At 36.3% G+C, this 25160-nt stretch overlaps 1 protein-coding gene across 20 annotated transcripts in view; it reads left to right on the top strand.

The window, feature by feature from the left end:
- Nucleotides 1-25160, top strand: part of NCOA3 (nuclear receptor coactivator 3) — a 68829-nt gene that overhangs the window by 4174 nt on the left and 39495 nt on the right. For 5 of the 20 annotated variants that reach the window (XM_085558373.1, XM_085558356.1, XM_085558355.1 and 2 more), the window contains exon 2: nucleotides 3380-3419. In XM_085558373.1, coding sequence (XP_085414499.1) covers nucleotides 3380-3419 — 40 coding nt within the window. Of the gene's footprint in view, nucleotides 1-3379; nucleotides 3420-12023; nucleotides 12196-15062; nucleotides 15132-20204; nucleotides 20281-24919; nucleotides 25028-25160 lie in introns of those variants that run through there. The other 15 variants (XM_077786967.2, XM_085558365.1, XM_085558368.1 and 12 more) reach the window with 10 other exon arrangements.

Genomic DNA, 25160 nt, shown 5'->3' with positions numbered 1-25160 from the left:
TTTATCTAGTCATAGATTCAAAAATAGCGCTAATGGCAACAAAAGCACTTTATCTGTGAACTGTTCACTTGATTAAAATAGAACAAAGCAAACATCTGTTAATCTAGAATGTACATTTGATCTCCCCTTTAAAACTAGGAAGGCAATTTCTCTAATTAGTGCACAGAAAACTGAAATCAGAAAACATCTTGCCTGGCTGAAGTAGCTTTCAAAGACTTTTGTATTACAACTGTAGATTTTCTGTTGAACCCCCTAATGTTTGGTGATGTATGTTTGAGGTTGATGAATAAGATTTGTAGAGGTGAGGTTCAGAACTAGTGCTAGCAAACTTGCCAAACTTATATTGGCTGTGTGAGAGACAATAAGCAGGTAACAGGGATGATAAGTGGGATTTAGGAACAATGGAAAATGAGTGCAAATTTGACTAAGTTGAAGGAGAGCCATTATTTGATCACTGTAATTTCTTTTCAAATGTACAGCTACAAGGTAGCTTTATCACCTGCTTTTGTCTTCTCTTACCCATCTGTCTCTCTGTAACTGAACCTCAAATGACCTCTATAAAGATTAATACACAGTACAATAATATTTCACAATGGCCAAGCAATGCTTTGGTATATGAGCAAAATTTTTTTATTCCTCCTCGTCTTAGGTCTGCTGTATAGCAATGCAACTTTTGCTTTAAACTAAAGAATCTATCTAGGTAGAAGTGGTAGGTTGTTTGAGCAGTATATTTGAGACAGCTTTTTAAAAAGCTCTTTAAAAGCAGTGGAAATTTCCAGGCTTCACAAAAGATAAGGAAAAAAAAAACCCCAAAAAACAGCCAACAACAAGAAAAAAAAAGCTTTCAGCGTCTGGTTTAGTATCTGCTTTGCAAGTTGTACGAAGAGAAATATGAAAAGGAACCGCAGACATTCTGGATGTCAGCCTGAGAAATTTTCCACTGTTTCCTTTAATAACATGCAGGCATGGTTTTATCGCTGGAATTCCAGTTAGGAATCTTCTTCTGACTGGAACTTCAAGCTATTTGGTAAGCAAGTGCTTGCTAAAAATCAATTGTCAAGAATTAAATTCTCATATGTAAGACTGTGCATAAACCACTCTCACACTCTCATGCTAAGTATCAACTACTGCTTATATTACTTCATTTCCTTGTTTTACAGTGTGTTAACTGTTCCTATTTCTACATGATCACTGCTAGGTGACAATACATCTTTTCTTGCTTCCGATGGTAATTCCGGACTAACCTTTCCAGTAAGCACTGTATGCTGCTAAGCTAAAAATCTCAATTATCCTGTCTTTAATAGACAAAGAAAGACAGACATTAGGAAACATATCTTTTGTGAAAGAGTTAATCTTAAAGACTATTTAATGGTTATTTTTTAAATTATTGTAGTTTCACATACAATGGTAAAAATCAAACCAAAGGGATCTACAGGTTCAACCTAATTTTTCTACCTTAAAGCTCTTTTCTGTGCAAGTTGCTCTTATTTACTGAAAGCTACCTGACCTTTCTCCAATATGTGGATGACTTTGTACTTGGAATGTGTCTTGTGTTTCCTGTCACTACAGATATTTATTGTTGGTTTATGCTGTTTTGGGGTAGGGCCTAAAGAATCCTGCATATTTTGTGTTGAGGTTTTTGTTTTCTTAAATGCTGGCTTGGGAGCTAAGCTACTATGCTGTGTAAAAAGTAAGCAACATCACAACAAACTCTTGTCTTAATAGTATTAATTGAAAATACAAAACCATAACCTTTTTGTTGCCGCAGGCCGCCAGCTGAGTAAATTAGCATTGACTCCACGATTGCAGAAGGCTGATCACTTGCTTTATTATATCAATCATCCTATACTATATTATACTATACTCACTAAGAAACTCAGTAACCCTTACAGCCTGTCCGATACAGCTTTGACCTAATTGGTCAATCAATCCAAACACCATCCAGTGTCCAATTAAGAAATCACCCTTCCGTAAAGAAATCTCCATGACACATTCCACATATGCACCACAGCAGGCGCAATAAGTGGAGATAAGAATCGTTTCTCATTCTGTTCTATGATCGTCTCACAGTCTTCCCTGGGAAAATGCCTGGGAAAGTCTGTGCCTGTTCCATGTTGCCAGAGAGATGCTGCCACACCCTTTAAATGCATGTTAATGGAATTTTGTCTTTTTAAGACAGCATAGCACATTTCCACAGCTCTTGGGCCAAGTCAGGGCCATTGTGCTTCCTTTTCTGTTATCTCTCTTTGTTGGGCAACTTTTTTTTAAATCATTGTATAAAATTTTCAACGACTGCTCCTAATCCTTTCTCACGTATTTACTGCTAATGACTAAAGTTAAAAGTAGAGCATGTTGAACTTGACCTGAACCTTAATATCTTTTCCAGTTTATGTAGGGATTGTATTGTGAATTGTGTATTTTTTAATTGGTTGCTTGCTGATTAAAAGTACTGAAATTACCGTCATTGATTTGTATACCTTTCGGATATCTTATATAATTTGTTACTTTACAAATTTGATGCAAAGTTAAAGCTTGAGATGGATTTCTAAGTCTTAGTTGAGACTTTTTCTCAAATGTAGATTTGGTAACTACAGGTAGCAATTTGAGTCAGAGTGGTCATTGAAGAAGAAGCCATGGTGACTTAAGAGAATTTTCTTTTTAGAGTGACTGACTGACTGTATCCCTATCACTTAGTTTAGGAGACTTCTCCTTACTCCAGTGATGCTTTGGTTGTTATTCCTAGTATTTTACCTAGGGAAGAACAGGTTGTGCTATGGCCAATAGATATTTGTTCCATTTTCCTCCACTCAGTTAAAAAAAATAAAAAAAATTAAGAATCAATCTGAATTAATTCTTCTGTCAAAATGACAGATCAGTGCTAAGCAGTATACCAAAAGTTGAGTGTTGTCAGCGAAGAAAAAGGTTAGGAAATTGAAAATACTACATTATTATACAGTCATGCTGTGCCTTCCTCTCGAATGTAAGTATTTCTGGTATATGCAGTATCAACGAGTAAAATGGATTATGTTTCTCTGTATTTTTGATGAGACACAGAATTTCCGGCATTTCTCTCCTATCTTTTTGTTATGTTTGCCTTAGAGTACGAGGCAGATCTATACAAAACCACAAGTGTAATGGAAAATCAACAGGAGGAAAGTGTTTTCTTCTTCACTCATTTCAGTAACTCTCATTATCAGATGGCAGGGTTAAAAATAGAAGAAGATACTTTCAAATAGTGTAGAGCTTAACTACAGAACTGACTGCCACAGAATATCCAGCAGCTAGAAGTCTTAGTTGTTTTGAACCAGGAAATTCCTGCATAGTAGATTGTAAAGTTTGAGAGTATGCTAAAACACATTCATATGCTGTTTATTTCTAGGCATTCCTACTGGCTTCTGCTCTAGTGAATACTGTGCTTGGTAAGTTTTCTGGTTTTCTGTCACAACTACTTTGTTTTCTCTGCATAAATTCTCATAAACTGTTGATATTTAAGGCGTTTAAAGAAGGAGAAGAAAATTTCAATTCCTTAGAAAAACAAAGGGGTTTTTTAAATGTTTTATGTTAATATGGTATATAGTTTGCTGTTTTCCACCTCACTTAAACTTGAGGAAATGCATGGTATAACCTGGCCTTGGTATATGTAATGGTTGCTAACACTGTTAGGCTTTTGGGGAATACTTGTACTATTAAAGGATGCTTCTCCTAAGATGTGGGATACAGCGTATCCTTGTGTGTATATATCTCCCTTTAGTTTTTAATTCTCTATCACTAGTACTAGAGTTTTCTTCTTCCTGAAGTAACCGATAATTGTTCTGAGCAAAGTGTTCATGTTATTTTGGAAGACTGATGATGAAACAGGATTGCTTAGCTAAATCTGTTCTGGGCTCAGTGCAGATATAATGCGAATCATTGCTGGGTATTGTTTGTTTGAGGTTTGGTCATAGCTTCTGGAGTAAGCAATTTAGCCTTCAATATTCGATTAGATTGATATGTCAGTTTCTATACTTGTTGCTGGAGAGCAGTGAAACTGAAATTTTTTCTGGACATTCTATTCAGTGGGATTTTGGTCTCAAGAAAGGAAGTGCCTCCTTCGGAATTATCTCTTGTTATAAATTCAACTGCTGTGCTCCGTAGTTTAGGAGGTGCCCTGAAATAGGTGAGCTGGCTTGGTTAGAGTAAGGTGGATTAAAGAGAAATGAAAGGAGACAGTTGAAGGCAAACCTTTGGAGAATGATCTCTTCAAAGGACAGAAGAATTTGTGGATTTTTTCAGGTAGCTGTGCTCATTAAAGCATTGTAGTTCCTAAGCCATGTTTCGCAGACAGATGACACACAGAGGTAAACAGTATGAGGTGGAGACGAGTGATGAATGACTTTTGGTCCTGACTGGATGCAGGCACTGGTTTGAGCATATTGTCTGTCATAAATCTACTTTCAATGAAGAAAAGATCACATTAATTTTATTCTTTAAGAGGATTAATGATATCAGGCTTAAGTTTTGTATGCTCTTCCCTTGTGTTCCCTCCATAGTGTGCTGTGATTATCCTGTTATTGTTTGTACACTGTTACTTATAGGCTTCATCTGTGTGAGAATCTAAGAAGTTTTCATACTGATGAAAGCTCAGGAATAAGGCTTTGTAGCTTTTTGAACTTTCAGTGGACTGTTGGGTACACTAAAAAATACTGGACTTTGAAAAGAGAAGCTATTCTAAGGCAATTACTAGTAACCTTTTTCCTAATAATTTTGACAGTGCCCAAGAATATAAACTTCTGATTGCAGTGTACCTAAACATAACTTCCCATGCTGTGTGGGATGTAGCAGAGGGTCATTCGCTGGATGAATGTAGTGTGGCATTTACTGATAAGAAAACGCATTGCATCCATCACGCTTCATAGCAGGTCTTCTGCAACTGCACGACATAAATGCGTGACCATGTGCTCCTCAGTTAGTTACTATGTTTTGTTTGCTTATTAGATGCTAATATGACAACTTTCAGTGTAGACATGACTGAATACTGACTTTAAAGACCAAACAGTGGCTCTCCAGCTCAGAGTTTTGCTGAATGTTAGATACAGTTCAGTCGGTCTGCTTGTATGGGAACTAAAGAAAAAATGCAAGGAAATGTAAGGGAAAAGTAATAATAAAAAAATTTACAGCTCTGTCCTGGCATTTCCACCAGTGTACTATATAAGAATACATAAAGTTTGCTTCCTGATGATGTGGAACTGCACAACTGCTTAGCCATTTATCTGTAAATGAGGAAGGAACAGGATCTGAAAACATTATAAATGCTTTTGGCACTTGAAGAGGAAGGATATCATCCCATCTGGTTTTGGTAGTAGCAGACCTCTTGTATTAGCTTCCAGAATGGTTACTAATCTTCCAAAAAATTGCTTGGATTTTCTATGCTAATATTGATAGTGTCACTTTGGAGAGTTCTGCGGATAAACTTTAGTGTTTGAGAAGTGCCATTTGTATAAAACCTTTAATGAGTAAGACTGATTTTCTGTCTGCTTGAGGAATCCTTGGGAGCTTAATGTGAGATTTGTTGAAAAATGGGTTTTAATGAGAGTGAAGGTACTGCTTCTTTAATAGAACATTAAAAAAACTTAGAAGCATAAGGTTTTTATGCAATGGAAACCCCTTGTAAATAATAGAGAAGTTTGGACCAAAAAGAAAAATCAAGAGGGCCCTGAGAGCCTTACTTAAAAGCATGTCATTTTTTCTCATAAATGGGAGGGAAAAAAGATTCTTGATGGTACCAATGAATGTTGTGGTCAGGATTACATACTCTGTGTCCAGTAAAGATAGGACTGTTGATGTGTGTATGCAAAATCTAAAGCATGCATGATATTAATAAAGCAGACCTCTTAGATCAGAACCAAAAAGAATGTGGTCATATATCTTAAAATTACAATTGATCCTACTTTGTTTAATGTTACTTTCCTATGTTAGAGGCCCATTGTTATAATGGTTTATCTCAGTATCTTATGTACTACATCCCAGATTATCTCTGGACTGTAGTACATAACTCCCTGATGATGGTATTTTACTGAAACACATTGTGTAATTATGCTAGCATCAATCCAAACACCATGAGCAAAGTTAGTGTTGGTCGGTCAAGGTTTTATTCAGTCAAGAATTAAAAATCTCTTAAGTAAGGATAGGGATTCCTTATGTTATCTAAAATAGTGTTCAATCACTATTTATGAACTGAAATTACCTTGTTGGAGCTATAAAGCTTGCCTATTGCCCTTTTCTTGTAGGCCTTGAAGGCGACTCTGACTCTCCAATCTCTAATACCTCTTTGGGTCGTACTACTCTTGTTTTATGTACCATTGAGCAAGGATACCAACCTTTGGGCTTTTTCCCTTTTATTACTCAACCTTGCTTAATTTTTAAATAATTGAGCCCCATAAATACAAGATTTTATTTGACCAGAGACATGCACAATACCACTACGGCTTTATTTTCGGCAGTAAATTGCAGCAGATACTCTGTGATAACCTGACTGTATTGTGGAAAGATTAATTAACCTGATTTGGGAGGGATTCTGTTCTGTCCTTATTTTGCAATTTCACTGAAGGCACTGTATTTACTAAGCTCTGCTCACTATGAATGAAATATGGTATGGATTATGAAAAAGAAATAGAGCAAAGGGGATCTTAATTAATGGAATGATCAAATTTGTTGGTATAACACAGATAGACAAGTGATTTTGCTTCAGATATTGAATGGTAAGCATTTTTGTTGAACTAAATACCTCTTGCAGCCAAATGAAGTGTACCTGCATATACTCGAACATAATCAGATTTTAATTACAGCATTGAGCTTAAAACATTTCCATATTTCAAGGGCAAATTGGGGTTTAGAAACGGCACCTTTGTATTAAGTAGCTGTACTTATTCCTTTCAATTAAATCAATCATATATAAGCACTGATGCTATGCATGGAAAATGTGAACTATTTTGATTTCTTCAGTAGCATATTTTGGTTTTAGTAGTTTCTGATCTTGTACACTCAAATCTGAGAGTCTAGTTTTGCCAAAAACTCATTAACTTCATTAACAGGCCTTTAATTATTATTAGATGAGCAAATACCAAGATCTAATCTTAAAAACAAAGAGGATGTATGTTTTTCAATAGGTTTTTAAAAGAATCTATTTTAGTACCACGACAGAAGAAGATACTAAGTAGGATTCTCAAAAGCTTTCTTAATACACCAGGCACTTAACTCCTCTTAAAGCCAGTTTGTGTGAGTCTGGGTAGACTCACACAATATGAAACCATGTAATGGATCGATGCCTTCCCCCCTACCCTCTCCCCACAACACTGAAACACTTTTTTCAGAATATGAATCTACATTTTTAAAAGTGTAATGTTTCTGGTGTAAAATAATATATTTACTGACATTATTTCTGTAACTTAGTTCTTGTGCAAACACATGAATTAATGTTCATAGGTACTGCATCTGCTGACTAGCAAAATGTACCAAAGGCGAGGCAATGTGATTTATGGAGTATATTTCTTTCATGCTCATGGGCCCACCCTTATTGATGGGTGTAAATATATTTGTTGTGATCTGTCATAATCAAGACAGTATGTATCACTGTTGTTTACTCTCCATTGGAAAAAGCCTGTGTGTTCTGATTTGAATATCACTGGAACTCTCTAAGTACCCATGCTGGGCAAAGGCCAAGTTAATTTATGAGATCATTATCTATTATTGTGTGGTAAATTGGAAGTGATTGCTGTGTTACTGCTCATGAGACTTTGTGTGGGACTGGTCTCCATCATTTCACAGAAAAGACTACTAATAGCCTTATTTGTCTGTTGTATCATCTGTGCAGTGCACTGTTTCAGGAATCTGCTTAAATTAAGAATGTGCAACAAGGATTAAAGGAGTCTTGAGAGGCGGAGCTGACAATACTATTTGAAGTTTTTTGAATTACCTCACATCCTTAGTATTTTCAGTGTAAGTTTCTGTATGTCTTTAAAAAGCTTATGGAAAAAATACTATAATATGCCATAAGGAAATTTCTACTCTGTTTGCCAGCAAGGTAGTCATCGAGCAGGGCACCACCTCGGTTGCTAAACTGAGTGTGCCTTCTGCATAGGTTACTTGCTGGAGGGGCAGGAAAATGGGTTTTTAGCACTGTTGGCTGAGACCTACAGCTAGTGTTTCAAATTAAATCTAGAATTAGGTGGGAGGTGAGGGTGGCCTTTGCTAAGCCCTTGATCCTGCTGCTGCCTCATGCTTTGTGGATGCTGTGTATGGGTGCAACAGTATAACCTAGAAAAATGTCCCTGTTCGCTAGCTACTGTGCTGTCAGGCACTTTAAGTGCTTTGTAGCTGGCAGGTTTATACAGAAGTTGCTCTTGGTCTTGGTAATATAGTGATAAAGCATGTTCTCATCTGTCAGCTTGGAGAAGCTGTGCAGCAGCAAAGCTAATTTGGTTAGATAAAATACTTGAGGATCTTGGACACTGGTTTAAAACAAAACTGAGCATGTTAGAGTACTTTAAGTAAGGCACTTACCAGCTATGCAGATATCTTCAGTGGAGCAGCAAGATAAAGTTCAATTTGTTTAGACATTTGACCAGTTTCTCCTTCAAAGCTTTAATTTTTTGGACTGAATAAAAGGTTACACTTTGTTCGACAGAAGTCTCTGCTCATTTTTCAAATGTCTGAACCAAAAAGTAGTTCTGAGGCATATGTCAGAGACAGGCATTAAAGAATTAGAACAGGCTGCTGTGATGGAAAATGTTAGGCATCCTTAACTACGGATGTCGTTGTGCCTGCACAGGCACTGATATGCTGTAATTTATTTTTCTGTTTTAGGCAAAGATGTCCACCCAAAACTAGCAAGGTTCCTTTCTTTTTACTGCACCAATATGTCAAATCTAACTTTCATGCAGTACATCATCCTATTTTCAGCCTGATATGAAACATCTGTTGCAATGCTGGGTGTATCAAGGCTGTTTTATTAAAGATGAAGTACATTAAGTTGAGGCTGAGTGTGTGTCTGTCTGTGTGTCCCTAGATGTCCTTGTGGAAATGTCTGTTGATATGTGGTTTTAAATGTTTTTCAGCAATAGATTCCTTCCACCCTGCTGCCAATGTGATTCTCCAAATTGTAGAAAAAGCAAAAATAATACTATTTCTGTTTGATAGGGTCTTATTTTCACAACCTGTTAGTTTTAACAGGGAAGGGCAAACTACATCTGATTTGCCTCATGCATAATGCAAATGTGGCACGTTTTAAAAAATAACTTATTTTAAAATATCTTTACAGGGCTTAAAACATTTTTATGCATTACAGATGAACACAGTTTACTTCTAATTGTTTTTGTAAGCTAGGTACAGTCTTCAGAAACTAGAAAAATGTATGCTGTAGACTTCTGTAAAGAGCTTGCATGCTTTCCCAGAATGTGTTTTTCCTAAATGACTTCAGTAATTACACAGACTCGGACTTTAGTTATTAGGTTACTTATGTAGTGATGTAGTAAAAAAATCCAAATTTTACTCGACTTTTGTAATTGTTATATTTTTGGGGACAGTGCTAGCAGTTGCCAGTATTGTCTTCCCATCCCCCAGCTCTTGAGTCTAGTTTGCTTGCAGCTGCAGTAGTAGGCATCCTCCTTTCAGGAAGTGACCTTGGCTTGTATTAATCAAATTCAGAAAACACAGAAAAGCTTCTTGGTAACATGCTGACTTGATATAAAATTTTATAGTATCCATTTTCTTGTAAAATGAGGTCATCTTACAAAAAGGGCATTAATTTATGATATCTTACTGTAAAAGAATTTCTCCAAAATTACATGGTATTCAGAGAAGGCAAAACAACAAAACCAAACTGCACTTTTTACTGAGAGAAATGTATTGAGAGGTTTTTATAAAAGTAACTAAGTCTTAAATTGATATTGGCAAAACTGTGTCCTGATCTAGCTAAGCTGTGCAAATACAGCATTATTTGATAGCATTTTCTGTGGTGTCTTGGCATTTTTGAGCTACAGTAGGAAAGCTTGGTAGTAGAGCATGAACTCAATCAGCTAAGATCTTACTGTCTTCAACTTTCTGACTTTATGTGTTTTAGTCACTTCCTGTGTCTTTTATTAGCATCTCTCAAGGCATTATACTCAACCTTATAGTATCTGCATTAAGCTACTGCTCTGCCTATTTACATAGATTAAGAAAGGAATCTGTTTGACCTTGCCCACCAGCTGGAAATTGGTTTTCTTTGGCTGTTCTGGAGTGGTTGACTATACCTGAAGCAGGTTTTAAGAGGTTGTGCACGATTATCTTACTGCCTAAAACTAATTTGTGATTTGAATCACAGAAGTATGATTTGCAAAGGTATGATTTACCTAAGTTTGATGGGAAATGTTTTCAGCTGGCATAGCTGTTTTGCAAGAGTCTTTATCCATTTTCTTGACCTGTCTGAGACCAGAGTATCTTTCACCATTACAAAGTGCACTGAAAGCCTTTTACATTCTGCGTAAGATAATTTACTGACTTTGCATGTTGATGGAAAATTAGTAATAGTTGCCAACTGACTAATGTTTTTTTCTGCCTTAGATTGTCATGTGCATTATCTTGAACGGTCTGCCTTGGTTTCAGGGTTTGGAAAACTGAGTTGTATTTTCACCAGCATTCTTACCATAAACCTTTTCTATATGTCAGTGGCATATTTACTCATTTTACCCCTTCACAGTATATTCAGATTCTTGTCAACCTTTCTGCACTGTGTTGGAGACCAGACTATACCAAAATACATGCCTCCAAATGTTTCCCAATTTGACTGCCTCCTGCTTTGGAGTGGTTAGTTCCATGTGTTTTACTCTGCAAATATATGTGATGACTTGCCATTCTACTTGATATCAAATCAGAGCTGCTAAAATCTCTAAGTGAGCTTACCCATTTCTGCTTTGTTGAATTACACTTTTAGGTTAGGATGCTAAAGAATTTGCCTGAACTACATGCTTTGCATACTTCCCTTCATCTTGTCTTGTATTATAGTGTCTGTTGCTGCACTGAACTGAACATTTTCACAGGAGCTTTAGTCCTCTTTCCTTGCAAGACCAATAAATGGGTGATAAATCGGATGCTCTCCTTGCTTAAGTGTAGCTGGACATTGATTTTTTTCGAGTTCAAATGCCAAAACACAATCATAGATCTTGTCATTCAGATTTGCTGTCATTGACATTTTCACCAATCTCTGAGAGAAAAACCTGGTGGCAGCACAGATTTTGGGGTACCCCTCCATGGACTGATTCACCCGGGTCTGTAGTTCCTGGGGTGAAAACTGCTTTGTTAGTGATGGTACAGTGGAACAAGAAGCCTGTTCTATGTTTGTGCTCTAGTTCTATAATAACATTAGTGAAGATGCATCTTTCTTTTTCAGTGCTAAATCGAGACATTTTATTACAAATCTCATGTCTGGAGCTTTTTTTTTTTTTTTTTGTAGATTTTTGTTTTCCTTTGCTTTTGTTTATTTTCCTTTGTGAGATTTTGAAGACCTGAAGAGTTTTGTAGCCAAGAGCCATGACTTCAATGTCAATCCTTCGTGGAGTAGATGATGTCCTGTTTCGTAGTCAACATCTAGAAGCATGATATTATTACTGGTACTGCGAGGACTGGGCAGTAGTACTTCTTGGGCTGCCCAGCCTTGTGCCACAGTACCGTGGATTCCGTGTTTGATGTGAAGAAAAGTAAATTACTGCAGCTCTGGACTGAGCATTCAGAATATTTTCTGACAGTTTTGTGTTGATGCTCTCTCCCTCTCCTTTCTCAAGGTTGTTCCTGTTTGCCAGCACAAATAGTCGGCTCGTAGCTGTAGCGCCTCCAGAGTTAATGATGCTTTGATAATGCCTAGTATCCGTTCTAGCCCTTTGCTTACTGCCATGGTTTTCAGCTAAAGCGGGGGAAAGGGGCCCTACTTCTGCAGGTCTCAACCTCTGACTCGCTGTCATACTTCTTCCGACGACTCCCTTTTCTCCTTTTATTTCCATGCTGAAAGCAAGTCTCAGTCCGGAGGAGGCTGCTGGGCGTTCTGCTGCTCGTTCGAGAGGAGGAGAGACGCTTGTCCCGTACTGTCCGCTTCCTGGCGTGGGCGCGCCGGGCCGCAAGGAGTTAAGGGCCGCTGCCGCCCGCGGTTCTGTCTGGACCCGACACACGCTCATTGGTTGCAAAAAGGTGAAATTGAAACCACGGTAAACTTTTGACCCTGTAGCAGTTCTCGTGGAACGCCTTCCCCTTGCCAAGAGCAGAGGACTTCTTTCCACCCCCCCCCCTTCCCGAACTGCTCCCCTCCTTTTCCTGTTTTTTTTCTCTGTGATCATGCTGTGCTGCATGCAGCCTCCCCGAAGGGAGGAGGAGGATGAGAACAAGCGAGTAGTTTGTGTGCCGCTAACGTCGAAGCTGGAATTTGCCTTAAAAGCTAGTACCAGCTATCTTCTCTATCTTCTGAAAGTCCTATTACTACACAAGTAGATTTCCCCCCGCCCCAGTTTCCAGCATGTTTCTGTATCGTTGAAGAAAAAACAACCCAGCTAAAAGCAACCTGCAAATTGATGCTGACGATCAGGGCTAATTAGAAAGTTGGGAAGGGAGGCGGATGAATCACCCAGTAGGCTGGTTTCAGCGAGCTTAATAAACGTGTTGAGTTTTTAAAAAAGATTGAAATGGTGTCTCCCTGCTGAACCCTACGTTGGAATGTCTCAGTATTACAACTTAGTTCATACGTCTGTGAATTAATACATATTTACCCGACTCGTTTTCTATTCTGTATCTTCCTTAAACAAGAAAACCTCCAACACCTCAGTCTGAGAGATAAGAAGTGTTAGCTGAACTTTTGCTGCCAAATTGCAAAGTGTTGGAGACCCAGAGTAGCCAATGTTAGGAATTTTTATTTAGGGTGTGACTCCAGCAAATTGTGGACCTAACTAACATGTGTGTAATTTTTATACTCTGCAGATTTTATCACAAATCCGAAGTATCTGTGGCCGAGAAAATTCACCTTTCTCTTTGTAGCTTTGCCAAATCAGACAAATTATAGCAGTGTTACATTTTCGATACTGTGATGACATTTTGTAACTAAAAAGCATTAAATCAGCAGTCTCAACTGAAAATACGTGTTGGTGTTCTATACCACTTCATTCTGCGTGTTTATTCAGAGTAGATCTTGATGTTTATTTAATCTCCTCATATTCCAAAACGGGGTCTTGCCAGCTGCTTTGGAGCTGCCCTATTAGAATTTTATCCCCCACCAAGGTTTCTACAAAGGGAATGAGGAATTTAAAGTGAAGTTCCTGCCATGGTATTTTCAGCTATTTTTTCTCTATCTAGAGTAAGCAGCTTTCTGTCTAGAAAGCAGATTTCTGTCTGCTTTCTTCTAAGCAAAAAGATGGAAAGGTGATTTAGAGGAGATTCTAGAGCATAGCCGCTCAGTTTGGAAAACTATTATATGTTCCAAAGCTCATCAGAACTACTATTGCATGCTTCAAAATTCTGCTGGTTTATTAAGGCTTGGCAGTTCCCCCTAGATCAGCTCTTCATTGTCATGCTGACATAAATGATGCTGAAAAATAGTAGACCTGTACTAGTTGGACCTAGTTGGTTTTAAAACATTACCATTTAATCTGTCTATTCTGCTTTTATATCCGTTTTAGTTGGTGGTGAAACTTACTACCTGCAGTGTGATGGCTTAATTGTGGGATGCAATAAGTGGCTTTTTCTTGGCTTCTTCCTCAATAGGTTGTTGCAGCTTTTCAAGTGATGAGTGAACACTTGGTCTTCTGCAGTGATAATGGCTTGGGTTTCTGGATTTTAAATCCTTTTTTGGAGAGCATGTTTATAGCAACAACTTACTGAAAGACATAAAAAAAAATCAATCTATTCATTTTTGTACCTCCTCTGCTAGTATAATAATTTTTCTGAGTTCTCTTGTGATACCATCAGGATGCAACGTGAATTGACACAAATGTTAAGCTGTAGACATGTGAATTCTTTTGAGGACACATGTACATACATACAGTCTTGTTTTTCAGGAATCAGTATTTCTCCTTTAATGTACAAACCAGTTTGTAGAAAGAAAAGTGTTCTGATAGAAAAGTGGTGTGATCTTAGTGAAGCAGACCTTGTGCTGCAAGTTATGTTTCACCTGCACTTCCTTGAAAAATGTGATAAAATAGAGGATTGGCTGCTATAACTGAAAGGACTTTATGCATTTATAAATATGTAGGTTGCATTATCTATGTAAATGTTTGTGGGCTAGGGTGGGTTGATGTGCCCTGATAATCAGGTTATTCCTTGCTTCTGTTAGAGGCACAGGCTTTTTAATCTCTCTGGCCACAGGGACAGTAAACAGTAGCTTTGCTTACTGATCTCTGCTGAAGTAGCAGACCAGGATATTTATTCTGCTGTCTTTTTAGAAGAGTATGCTTTGTTTCCAGTACAGTTTTAAACTGATTACTCTAAACTTTCCTTTTGAAGTTTATTGAGTGTGTGAGTGTATATGAACTATAAATAGTAGAGAGACAATATTCCTGAACAGATACAAGAAAACAAAAAAGAATTGGCTGAAGTGGTCCATAACTGTTGCATATGTTCTTTTGTGGTATGTAGTTGTCCTTGCAATAGTCTGCTAAAGACTTAGACAAGAGAAGGAGTCAACTTTACAGTTTGTGGTATCAAAAATTCCTCATGATATATCATGGCACAATGCCCACTTTTCACTCTCTCCAATAAGATGAAAATCAGCTGGAAAGGCATGGTTTTCTTCAAGATAAGTAAATGAAAAGCACCGTCTAATGGCACTTGCAGTACTAATGCTCTGGTCCTTAAAGTAGGCAGTTTTTGTTCTCAAGGTACAAATAGGGAATGTCCAGAGAAATTAAATACAAATAAATTCAGAGCAAAAAGTATATGCTAGCAAAACCAGTATGTCTTCTGTCTTGTTGCCTCCACATGCTATAGTAGTCTTTTGGTGATGATGCTGTGAAAATACAGGACAAGTATTTTTCATTTTGGATATTACTACTAAAATATATTTCCATTTCTAGCCATATACCAGATACCTGCAGACATTCTTTAATAAACGTCAGAGCTGTGACGTGATAGAGAATTGGAAAGTAAGTGATGCTTATCTAAATTTTTTTCTAGTGCTAAGTTTTCTCTGTCCTAGAGGGGAAGAAGGCCCTGCATACTGAGCATGGACAATTGCAAAAACTTTATTTTATCTGAGGAAAGAATTTCTAATGCCTTATGGAGAAAAAATGATATTGCTTTTTATTCACTGTGTATTCAATCATAAATAGAGGGAGCAAAACAGTTATCCTGGCTACGTGAATGGAGGAGGAAGGGGAATTACAAGTTCGGTGGTCACAACCTACTGTTTAATTGTCCTCAGTGTTGTTCTTAAGAAACTGTCATTTCTGACTGCAGGAATTTTGAATTAATACATTTAAATAGTGCATATTCAATATGCTGATAACTTTAATTATGCTTTTTTTTATATTTTTCAGCTTCTTGTATAGAATATTAATTAGGTGATTTGTTATTTCAAAAGCTGTCATTCCCTGTTTTTGCCCCACTCTTCTGTTAAAGTACCAAATGCAGTTCTGTCTCTTTGTTTTTCACACTGGTTCTCTATCATGTATGCAATGCTGTACTCCAGGGTCCTGTGTCAACATTGCTTGCAGAGGATGTATTGGTTGGCAATGCCTGACAGCTGATATTTATCAAGGCTAACATGAAGTTTACTTATTCTTACATTTTTAAGCAGCTTTCAAAGCTCTACATGTATACAAATGTTCACGTGAACTTTACTCAATCTTGCATTTTTAAGCAGCTTTCAGGGCTTAACATGTGTACACATGTTCGGCATGTCTTGTAGCTTTGAACATTTTGTTCTAGAGGTGTTAACTCTTACTAAGATGAGAATACACACATAATGATTTTCATTTATTAAACTTAATCACAATATAAGCATTTTATAAACTAACAGTATAATGTAAAAACGTAAGAGTAATGTTTAAAATTAAAAATATTTTTTTACTATTAAATGTTCTAGTGGACTTCAGACCAGACTTTCATAACATGGGAATATTATACTAAATATACAATATACTCTCAGAAGCATACATTTTCTAGAAAGCATAAAATTAAATACAGCTAAAATGCAGTTCCTTAGTAGAAAAAATGCTAAAGCTTTTCTTTTGGTAAAGGGAAACACATGTCAGAGAGAAGATACATTTTCTTTCCAGGGATGACCAATTTTTCTGGAAGCTGTTTTGGTATTGTGGTTAAACAGTTTATGTTCTTTGGCCGAATAATAAAAAAAACTTGTCCTCCTTGCTTTAGATGTCATAAAGAATTATGTGATTCTTTTGGAATGTTAAAAATGCTGAATGTAATTATTCTTGTCTAATAGTCCTCTTGAAGAGAAAAATGTCTGGAAGAGATTGTTACTTTCATGTTTTTCAAATTTTCTGTCAGTCCACATAGCTTGCTGGTCTGTTTTTAGACTCAGAGTTTCCTGTTGCTTCAGTAACTTGCTGTTGAGGTGAACAGATCACAAATGTTGGCTGCCAAGTAACTCAAGACTGAAGGGGGCTTAAAACTAGAATGGATGAATATGATTGTGATCATCATAATTTTAACTACTGATCAATGGTTAAAGATACATTTTTTTTTTCCTGCTTACTAATATGCTTAATAAAAATGTTGTGCTAACATTTACTAGCATTCATACTGAACCTTTCAAACTTGAAGACACTTCATATGACATAATGACATTCCAGTCTGGAATTCAGAGTTTGCTGGACCACTTTGTTAAAAATTCAAGGTTAAAGATGGGATTTCTTTGCTCCCATTAGGAGCCAGCAGGGTTTTAAACCTTAGTTAATCTCGAACACTCTTAAGGGGCAGTATGGATTCAGTGCGTTTTCTGTGTTGTCTTGAATTGACAAAGGTGAAGGCCAACATGAAGAAATTTCCAGAGCTACAGCTTTATTCTCTTTAAGTGCCCAATTTATGCCTTTGTCCACTGTCTCCCTTGCTGGCTTCCTGTTTCTGATGTGCTACTTAAGTATCTTTTTATAATCAGCTGTAGTTCGGTGCAAGGTGCAGTCTTCTCTTTTTTTAGCCCTGTACTTCCTGTTTCAATTAATTTTCAGTTCTTCCCATGTAAACAAGCTTTCCACTTCTTAAATGCTAACTTTTTCCCTGTGTCATCCCCTTTAACTTTGTCATAGAGCTGTGTAGGTAGTTTTTGATGTTTTTGCCTCAAAAGCTATGTAGGTATAACAGCTATTATCCAGGATTCACTTGAGAGGCAGCATCATTTCTCTCTCTCTCCATCTCTCTCTCTGTCTCTCTGTTGTTATTACGATACAGTCATAAGAGGGCCAGTTAATCACTTTTCTGTCTTGAGGGCTGGGGATGTGTGGTGATGTCCTCACATATGTCTAGAAATGTGTAGATTAATATTCCACACTGCTTCTAGTTGTTAAACACAACTAACCTCATAGGACAATTTTAACATCTTTCACAATTTCTTTGATTTATGTGCACAAGTAGTAACTGATTAATTTGCTGCTTTCCGTTTCCTTTTTCTTTCCCTGTTAAACCTGTTTGATGAGATACCTGGTTTAAATAGTTTGAACTGGAGCTACAAATGATGTGTTGTAATGAAGAAACAAATACCATGTTGTAATGTGCTAGAAGTGTTAGAATATATGTCTCATGCAGTGTATGTCTGTTTAATGAGGGAAAGTCTATTCATGTTTTCCTTTCCTGTTTCTGTGACTGAGTTTGTTTCATGACTGATGCCTGATTCATCTAAAAATTGAATTCAGTAGAGAGATCCAGCAAGAAACAGACTAATTCAGTTATGCCACATGAGTCTTCCTAACTGCATTTTACAAAATTATTCATATCTTCATGTTACAAACAAAAAAAAGGCTTGCGAGCCTTCCTCCCCCACACCCTCCATTATAGCGGTATAAGGCTTCTATTATCTCTGTTTATATTGAGATGTCACAGATGTGTACACTTTCCTGGGTTCTTTTATCACATGAAACTCTAATGACCATTCCTCCTTTGATTCCTTCCTCAGGCAAATTGGCATTGGCTATATAAAATGAAATTTAGGTCACAAATTATTTTTAAATTATTCTACTCAAGTGAATGGAGGATTTAGCTGTCGGTATTTCTATATACTGGAAATCTATGGCAAAATATGGCAGAAGATGGCCGACTTAAAAAATATCACCAAAGGAGTGTGCAGTTTTAGTATGAAATGTAAGTGTGCAGTTGAGTTTTAAAGCTGTATTTATGCTATCCTGAAGATTAAAGGCAGGTGTGTTCACCTGTGCTGTTAAAACAACTAGGATTATTAAGAATAACTAATTTTAAATTGAGACTTTTAATTCTATGTGTTTTAATTTCAATTTCACTGGGGGCCCTGCTTTTCTGTGTCATATATTTTGTTTGCTGTTAACATGGTCCATTATCTGTTGCTCTGACTGGCAAACCAGGATGCATAGGAAACAAATTAACAAGTAATGACATTCCAAAAATAGATCACATGCATTATTTATCAGAGGAACAGCAGATGAACTCCAAGCATCTTCCACCTCTGACCATCTCTTAACTAAAAGTGTCCTGTCATATTAATACATGCAAAGTGAAAAAGGTTCAACTGAATTGTCATGTCTTAGAAATAGCTCAGGTGTACTAAACGTAAGCATTGCAGGGGAATTGGTAAATGAAACCTGGCTAGGTCTGAAAAATCAGTCTCCCTAAGATAGAATGCATAATATAAAATGAATGTGCATGAAATTGAGACTATTTAACATGTTGCAATAAGGTGTGTTTCACTGACATTATAGATGGCACTTTTTTTTTTAAACTGAAAGTCCTGATTCAGTGAAGTCTCTGAATCACTTATTACCTAGTAAATCACATTTTTGTCTGTGGGAAGAATGTGGGAGGGAGAAAGAGTAGAGAATGATCGAATACCTATGTTTTGGAATAGTATTTTATTAGTTATTGTACTGATGGGGGAAGTGCTGGATAAGCACAGTGGTGTATCAATACAACTAATATAATTTCCTGTTTGCTTCATAATATAAGTATAGGTGCTTTCATCTTAAAAGGTAATGAAAGACTTTTTAGTATAAACTAGTTACACGAAAAGCTCTTTATTTACTCAGTGTACAGAAGTGTCTGTTTCAGTGGTTTGTTACATTGCTCTTTCAGATTCACAAAGCTGTAGTAAAGGTTCAGTGGTGTTTTTTTCTGCTGCATTTGCTCCTTCCTCAGAGGTTTAAAAGTATGTTGGTCTTACGCACTCTAATTTAAAGTGTGTTGTATTTGTGTTCTTTTTTTAAAAGGCACAGTAATTATCTATGAAACATTTAAGGAAGATTGCAAGTGCTACCCTTTTTATGTCTTATTTTAAAAAAAGTAGCCATTGTTTTTACCCTCTGGCACATTATATATAGGTATATTTTCAACCTGAACACAGTGTGGTGTGTTCTGTCTTTAGGTATCTGTCATATTGTTGTTGTCTGTGCTGCAGGTAACAGTATGACTAGTCACTTAGCCATCTCATCCAGACTGTAATGTAATGATCTTTCTTTGTGTTTTAAAAATTTGATCCAAAAACCTACCATATGGAAACTTAGATTTGGTAGCCAGATTGTGTTGGATACTAAGTTTCTGCATGGTGTGAATTGATTATCATTGTAGCTCATCCTGAGAGTGGATAAATCAGTGAAAGGTCAGTATGTTGAACTTGTTGACGTGTTGACATGTTTTGGTTTGAGCACTCTTGGGTTTTGGTTGAGCAGGCTTTAGACAGGAAATTGTATGCTCATGTGTTAAAAGTTGTACTGATGTGAGATATGATGGGGAAGCTGACTGCACGGCCCCAAATGCCAAGCACATAGTGAATGGCTGTGCTTTGATATAAGCACCCTAATAACATAAACTAATTCATGTGAAGTGGAACAGACCACAGTGTTAAAATAAAATATTTTTTAAATTTAAGATGTTAAGCAGTTTGCTAATGCCTCTATATTTAGAAGAGCATGTGGGTTTATTGTAGGGACAACAGAGTTGAATGGTCAACTGTTCAACGTATAGCAGAGATTACAGTTACTTAAAGTTACACATTATATATTATTTTTGTTTTCCAGGGTATGACTTAAAATGAATTCTGATTCTGAAGGTCCTCTGAAAAATATTCAGTGCTTGAATGTTTGCTAAGGACTAGTAAGTGATCTCATATTTGAACTTTATATACCTGAACATTTTTAAGGCTGCAGTTTAGTATATGAGAAGCATGTACTTAAAAAAAAGAAAGGGATGGGAGGGAAGAAAGAAGAAAAAAACCCAACTCAAACTAAAAACCATACATTGAATACATTCAATGAATACATTGAAAGACAAGGTAGCAGAGAGCAATCTAAGGGATATTAAGTCAGTAGTTTTCTAGATTCTGTCGGGATGAGTTGAATAAGATGAGAGAAGAAATAGTTGTATCAAACTGAAAACTTTCTGCTTACTGTGCTTAGTAATTTCAATGTCATTTTGGCTTGGATGTTCTGTAGAAAATGGCCTAAAGAACTTTCCTCATTGCAAACATACTGTATTGTTGGCATGTGCATTGTTTTCTTGTTATTCCAGGGCAGAATTTTAGAAGACAATGGATTTTACCCTGTCAAAATACTGCTACTCATAAACGCTCATGATTTCTTTAAAATATATGGTTTTGTTTGGAAGGTCATACATATGATGTTGCATATGGATGGATTAGTAATTACTGAAACTTATTTTATCTGCCATGTGCAAAACCCAGTACATTTTTTAATTCATCTATGCTTTTCACTGAGAAGTGAATAGACCTGATGTATGAAAAGTGTATGGTACATTGCAAAGGGTGTAGGCATGAGCTCCTTTTTCACCAGTTACTGCTGAGCAAGAAGATCTTTGTTATTTTCTGTTTTCCTGAATTGAGAAGAATGTTGGGAAATTTAAGATTATACATGTAAAGATGTTGCAAATAATCATGAAAGTTTGGAACTTTTTCTCCAAATATTGTTGCCTTCTTTTCCACTCCACTGGTGGGATTAGGCGCATAACTATATAGTGGTTTATTATTGCTACAATCAATGAAATTAAACAGTACTTTGCTTTGAAGACTTTGTTTTGGATAATTTATACTGATCTCAAATGTAATAGAATTTCTTGCATTTGCCCAATTTTATGTTGTAATTGAGCTATTCAGTCAAATTTCAGCTAGCTTTTAGATTTGTTTTAATTGTGCAAATAACAGAAAGAATTTGACTCTAATTATTTTCTTTTAAAAAATGCTTCATCTATGTAGATAATATTGTGTAGTATCACTAGCAGAGAAGCCTTTCTAGCCAGCATTAGTGGTTCATAAGCCAGAAATAATGTTGTCTCTTAGCTCAGAAAGTAAGTTTACAAAGATGCCTGTGTTAATTTTTTTTTTTTTCTTTTAGTAGTAAAAATGCATAGAAGTTTCAGCTCTTGAAACCTGTGTTTCAGAGCTGTCTTTTGAAATAATTAACTTCAGGAAAACTCCCCAAACCCCCAAAACAGACTTCCTTTTGGAAAAGGACCCTTTTTGTCCCATTAGATATTGCAGGTTCATCTTCAATGAAGAAGTATAACACCTGGTACTTTTAAAACTGGTGGTTTCTTTCATTATTAACTCACTGAGGAGTTAATAATGAAAGAAATTGCTTCTTTTGCAAATACTTCCTTTAGCTGGGAAATTAGTTTGACTGTTAACAATTTGTACTGTAAATCCACCTGTATTGGGAAGCAGCTTCTGTAATTTCCTTAGCTAAACAGTTACAGAGTTGTTCTAGGCATGACCTGCCTGCACAGCTTGTAATTATATTCTTAGCGAAAGGAAAATGCACGTGCAGCAACTCTGCAGCTTCAGGCCTGAATAAGCTACCACCAGCTACTTGGGTGTAAGAGTAGGGAAACAGCCTATGCAAATCACTGATTTTTCCTTCCTTGTCCAAGGCTATTTAGCATGTTCCTGAGACAAAATGTAGTAATTTTTGGTTTTCTATTTAATTACACTGTGAGTTATCTCTCAGTACAAGTAGATGTTGAACCAGAAATTAATAGAATAATTTAAAACAACCATGTAGCCTTCAAAATTACCTTATAGTGAAATGTCTATCCTAACTCAAATTTTCAACTGCTTAATGTGTTTAGAATGCTTTCTTCTCTCAAATAGAATTTATGCTTGGCTTCAGACATGATTGCTTTGTCCACATCCTTCTTGAGTTAGTCTTAAAACTTACATTTTAAGCTCTCCCTTTCTCTTTCCACGTTAGCTCTTAACCCTTGAGCTCTGACTATACTCAGCCTGTAAATGTAGTTACAGCGAGGGAAGCAAGAGTCCTGGAAGTGCAGGAAGTCACCTACAACATGACTGAATAAGCAGCCTCAGCTGTGAGGTCTGTAGATGTAAGACCTTGAGTCATATGTAATGCTGAGTATAAGCTTCAGATAATAAACTGATTTTTGCATGACCATAAGCTGTTTTTATAATCTCTTTTTTCCAACTGCTTACTTGTTCAGATGATTAGTTTGTCATTCAGCTGAATTACGCTAATTGAAGGAAATACGATCTCTGCAGTTGTTCAGGTCTATACTGGCACCTAGTGGCCTAACAGTATATTTTTCTTGAACTTTATGTAAGGTAGGCAGCTACGGATTGTATTTGGGATTTTTTTTTGCCCTGGAGGAATATAAGAATGGATAAAAGTCTTCAGACTTGCTCTTCCATCTCTCTTCTGTGTTTGTCTTATTCATCCTGGTTTTTTGTCAAATATTTATATGTAAAACCAAATTCTTACCTGTACAGTTCATGCCCATAGTACAGAGTTAGGCATCTTTTGTAATTGTTTATTTCAAATGGAAGATTATGTTTGATTGTTTGGTTTAATTCTATTGTCATTTTAAAAACGTTATCCTTTCTTTTGTAATGTATTGTAATTGGCATAAGGATTGGTTATGATAGGATTTTATGTTAAGCATTGTAACATTTTATTAGCTGTGAAGAGAAGTTGTATTTTGCCATTTTATTTCTGGGCTTTTTACACATGCTAGACTAATCCAGTCCTTTGTCCTGTCTAGCTTTCAAAATTTTGTACTGCTGTAGGAAGAATTTTCTTTTAAATTCTCCCTGTGTAGAATTAAAAACCTCCATGCTGCTTCATGCAAATCTGTTCTTGTGTGTCTTTGTCCTTTCAGTTTAGACTTTAGAAAAAACTACAGCAGATTTCCACCCCTCCCAAGAAGCCAATAAGCAAAAATTCCGTCAGTCAAGATTAGTAACCTCAAAAGTAATACACACACTTCCTTTTTCTTTTTGTTTTTTCTTATATATCTTGTCCTGGAAGCAGTTAGTTGATTGGGTTCCCTTTCTGAAGGGTTGGCTGTCTTTGCTGCAAGCATACTCTGCTGACTTCTGTTTCACTAGCTTCTTGTTCAACAGGGTGCTCATATTCTGTTCTGCAGAGCTTGAGGCAGTTGGCCACCAGCCTCTGATACCTTAACATAAGCTTCATTTAGTTCTATCAGTTCCTTGTCCTTGTGATATATGTTATCACTGAGTCGTAGGAATTTGGTTATCCTAGGCCAGTTTCTTTTAACAATTGTCATAATGGTAGTTTTTGCTTGTGGAGACAAAGAACTTTTTCTGTGAGAGTTTTCTTAGTGCTGGTGTTATGTTATGCAAAAAGTTCTCTCTAACTGACAAGTCTAATTCTATTAACTAAATATATAGCACCATTTATTGCCGCTGCTGTACAGCGTAAAGAACTGCAGTCTGAACTAGAATGAAGTAAATGAAATTTATGCTTAATTTGGAAATTTCTGTAAAAAGGATAACATAGTGCTAAATTTCTAACTGGCTAGATCAGTTTTGCCTCACTGTAGTGAAAAACACCAAAATCAATTTTTTAGATAGTTTTATCATTGCAGTTGTGTTCTAAAATACACCAACTAGATACATAGCATAGATCCATTAATTTTTTTTCCTCCTTCAGTGTGTTGTCGATCCTGGCATAGCAGGACCTGACCCGGCTTTCTTCTCTTGTCTGTGCTTCTTTTTTTCTCTTAGGAGTGAGGGGAGATGAGTGTCATATATATCTAATCTGCCAGCTAGGTTTGTTTAATGTAACTAGACTTCAACAAAATGCCCTGATATTTTATTGGGTTATGGCCCAGTCTTTGCTGCAGAAGCAATAGAAATTAAAGACGTTGAAACCTTTGCTTGCCTTGGCCTCAAAGTTTTAGAAAACTGTATGGATTTTAGAAGATTTAGCAAGAGATGTGAAAACTATAGTAACCTGTAAAGATGGTAATAGTAATCTGTTGGCTTTATGCAGAGATGAGTATGAAACTCCTGTAAGCTCCTGATATACTCCTCAGGATGAAAATTACTTGTTTCTGCAATTGTGTATTGGTGTAACATTAATTTATTGCTTTCTTTTCAGTTTATCTAAATATATATTTAAATACTGAGAATTTTTTTTTAGACGACTTGGAGCTATACAGTGGTCCCAGTTCAATAGTGCAAATTTTAAATATCTCTGAAAAAAAAGTAAATGCATTTTTAACCTTTACCTTTGCTTAGAGTGATAGAAAGCTTTAATAACTTGCGTTTTGGCTAAATAGAGGATAGATTTTAAAGAAATGTAAACAAACATTTTTCAGTAGCAAAAAGGTTTATGGGTTTTCATCAAGAAAATTCACTTGTAAATCTGATAAACATAAATTACTTATCTGGATAAGTTCTCTGTATTTTGAATTAGTATTTTGAGCATTTTATTCACAGTTATTATGTCTTTGCTTTTAGCTGCTGATGTAAGGTCAAGATGAGTGGATTAGGAGAAAACTCCTTAGATAGTTTGACTAGTGAGTCAAGGAAGCGCAAGACATTGCCCTGTGATACACCAGGTGCAAGGTACGTTTATATAGAACTTTACTGGTTTTTAATGAGTTTTCAAAACTACTTTTCAAATTTGCATTGCAATTTAGAGTAAGTTCTAACTCAGGAATTTGTTTAGTTTAAAAACTCTCTAGGCCAACTTCTGTTG

Source organism: Lonchura striata, chromosome 20, assembly GCF_050655825.1.
Source record: "Lonchura striata isolate lonStrDom1 chromosome 20, ASM5065582v1, whole genome shotgun sequence".
Classification (NCBI taxonomy): Eukaryota; Metazoa; Chordata; class Aves; order Passeriformes; family Estrildidae; genus Lonchura; species Lonchura striata.
This window is presented reverse-complemented; position numbering and strand designations above follow the sequence as displayed.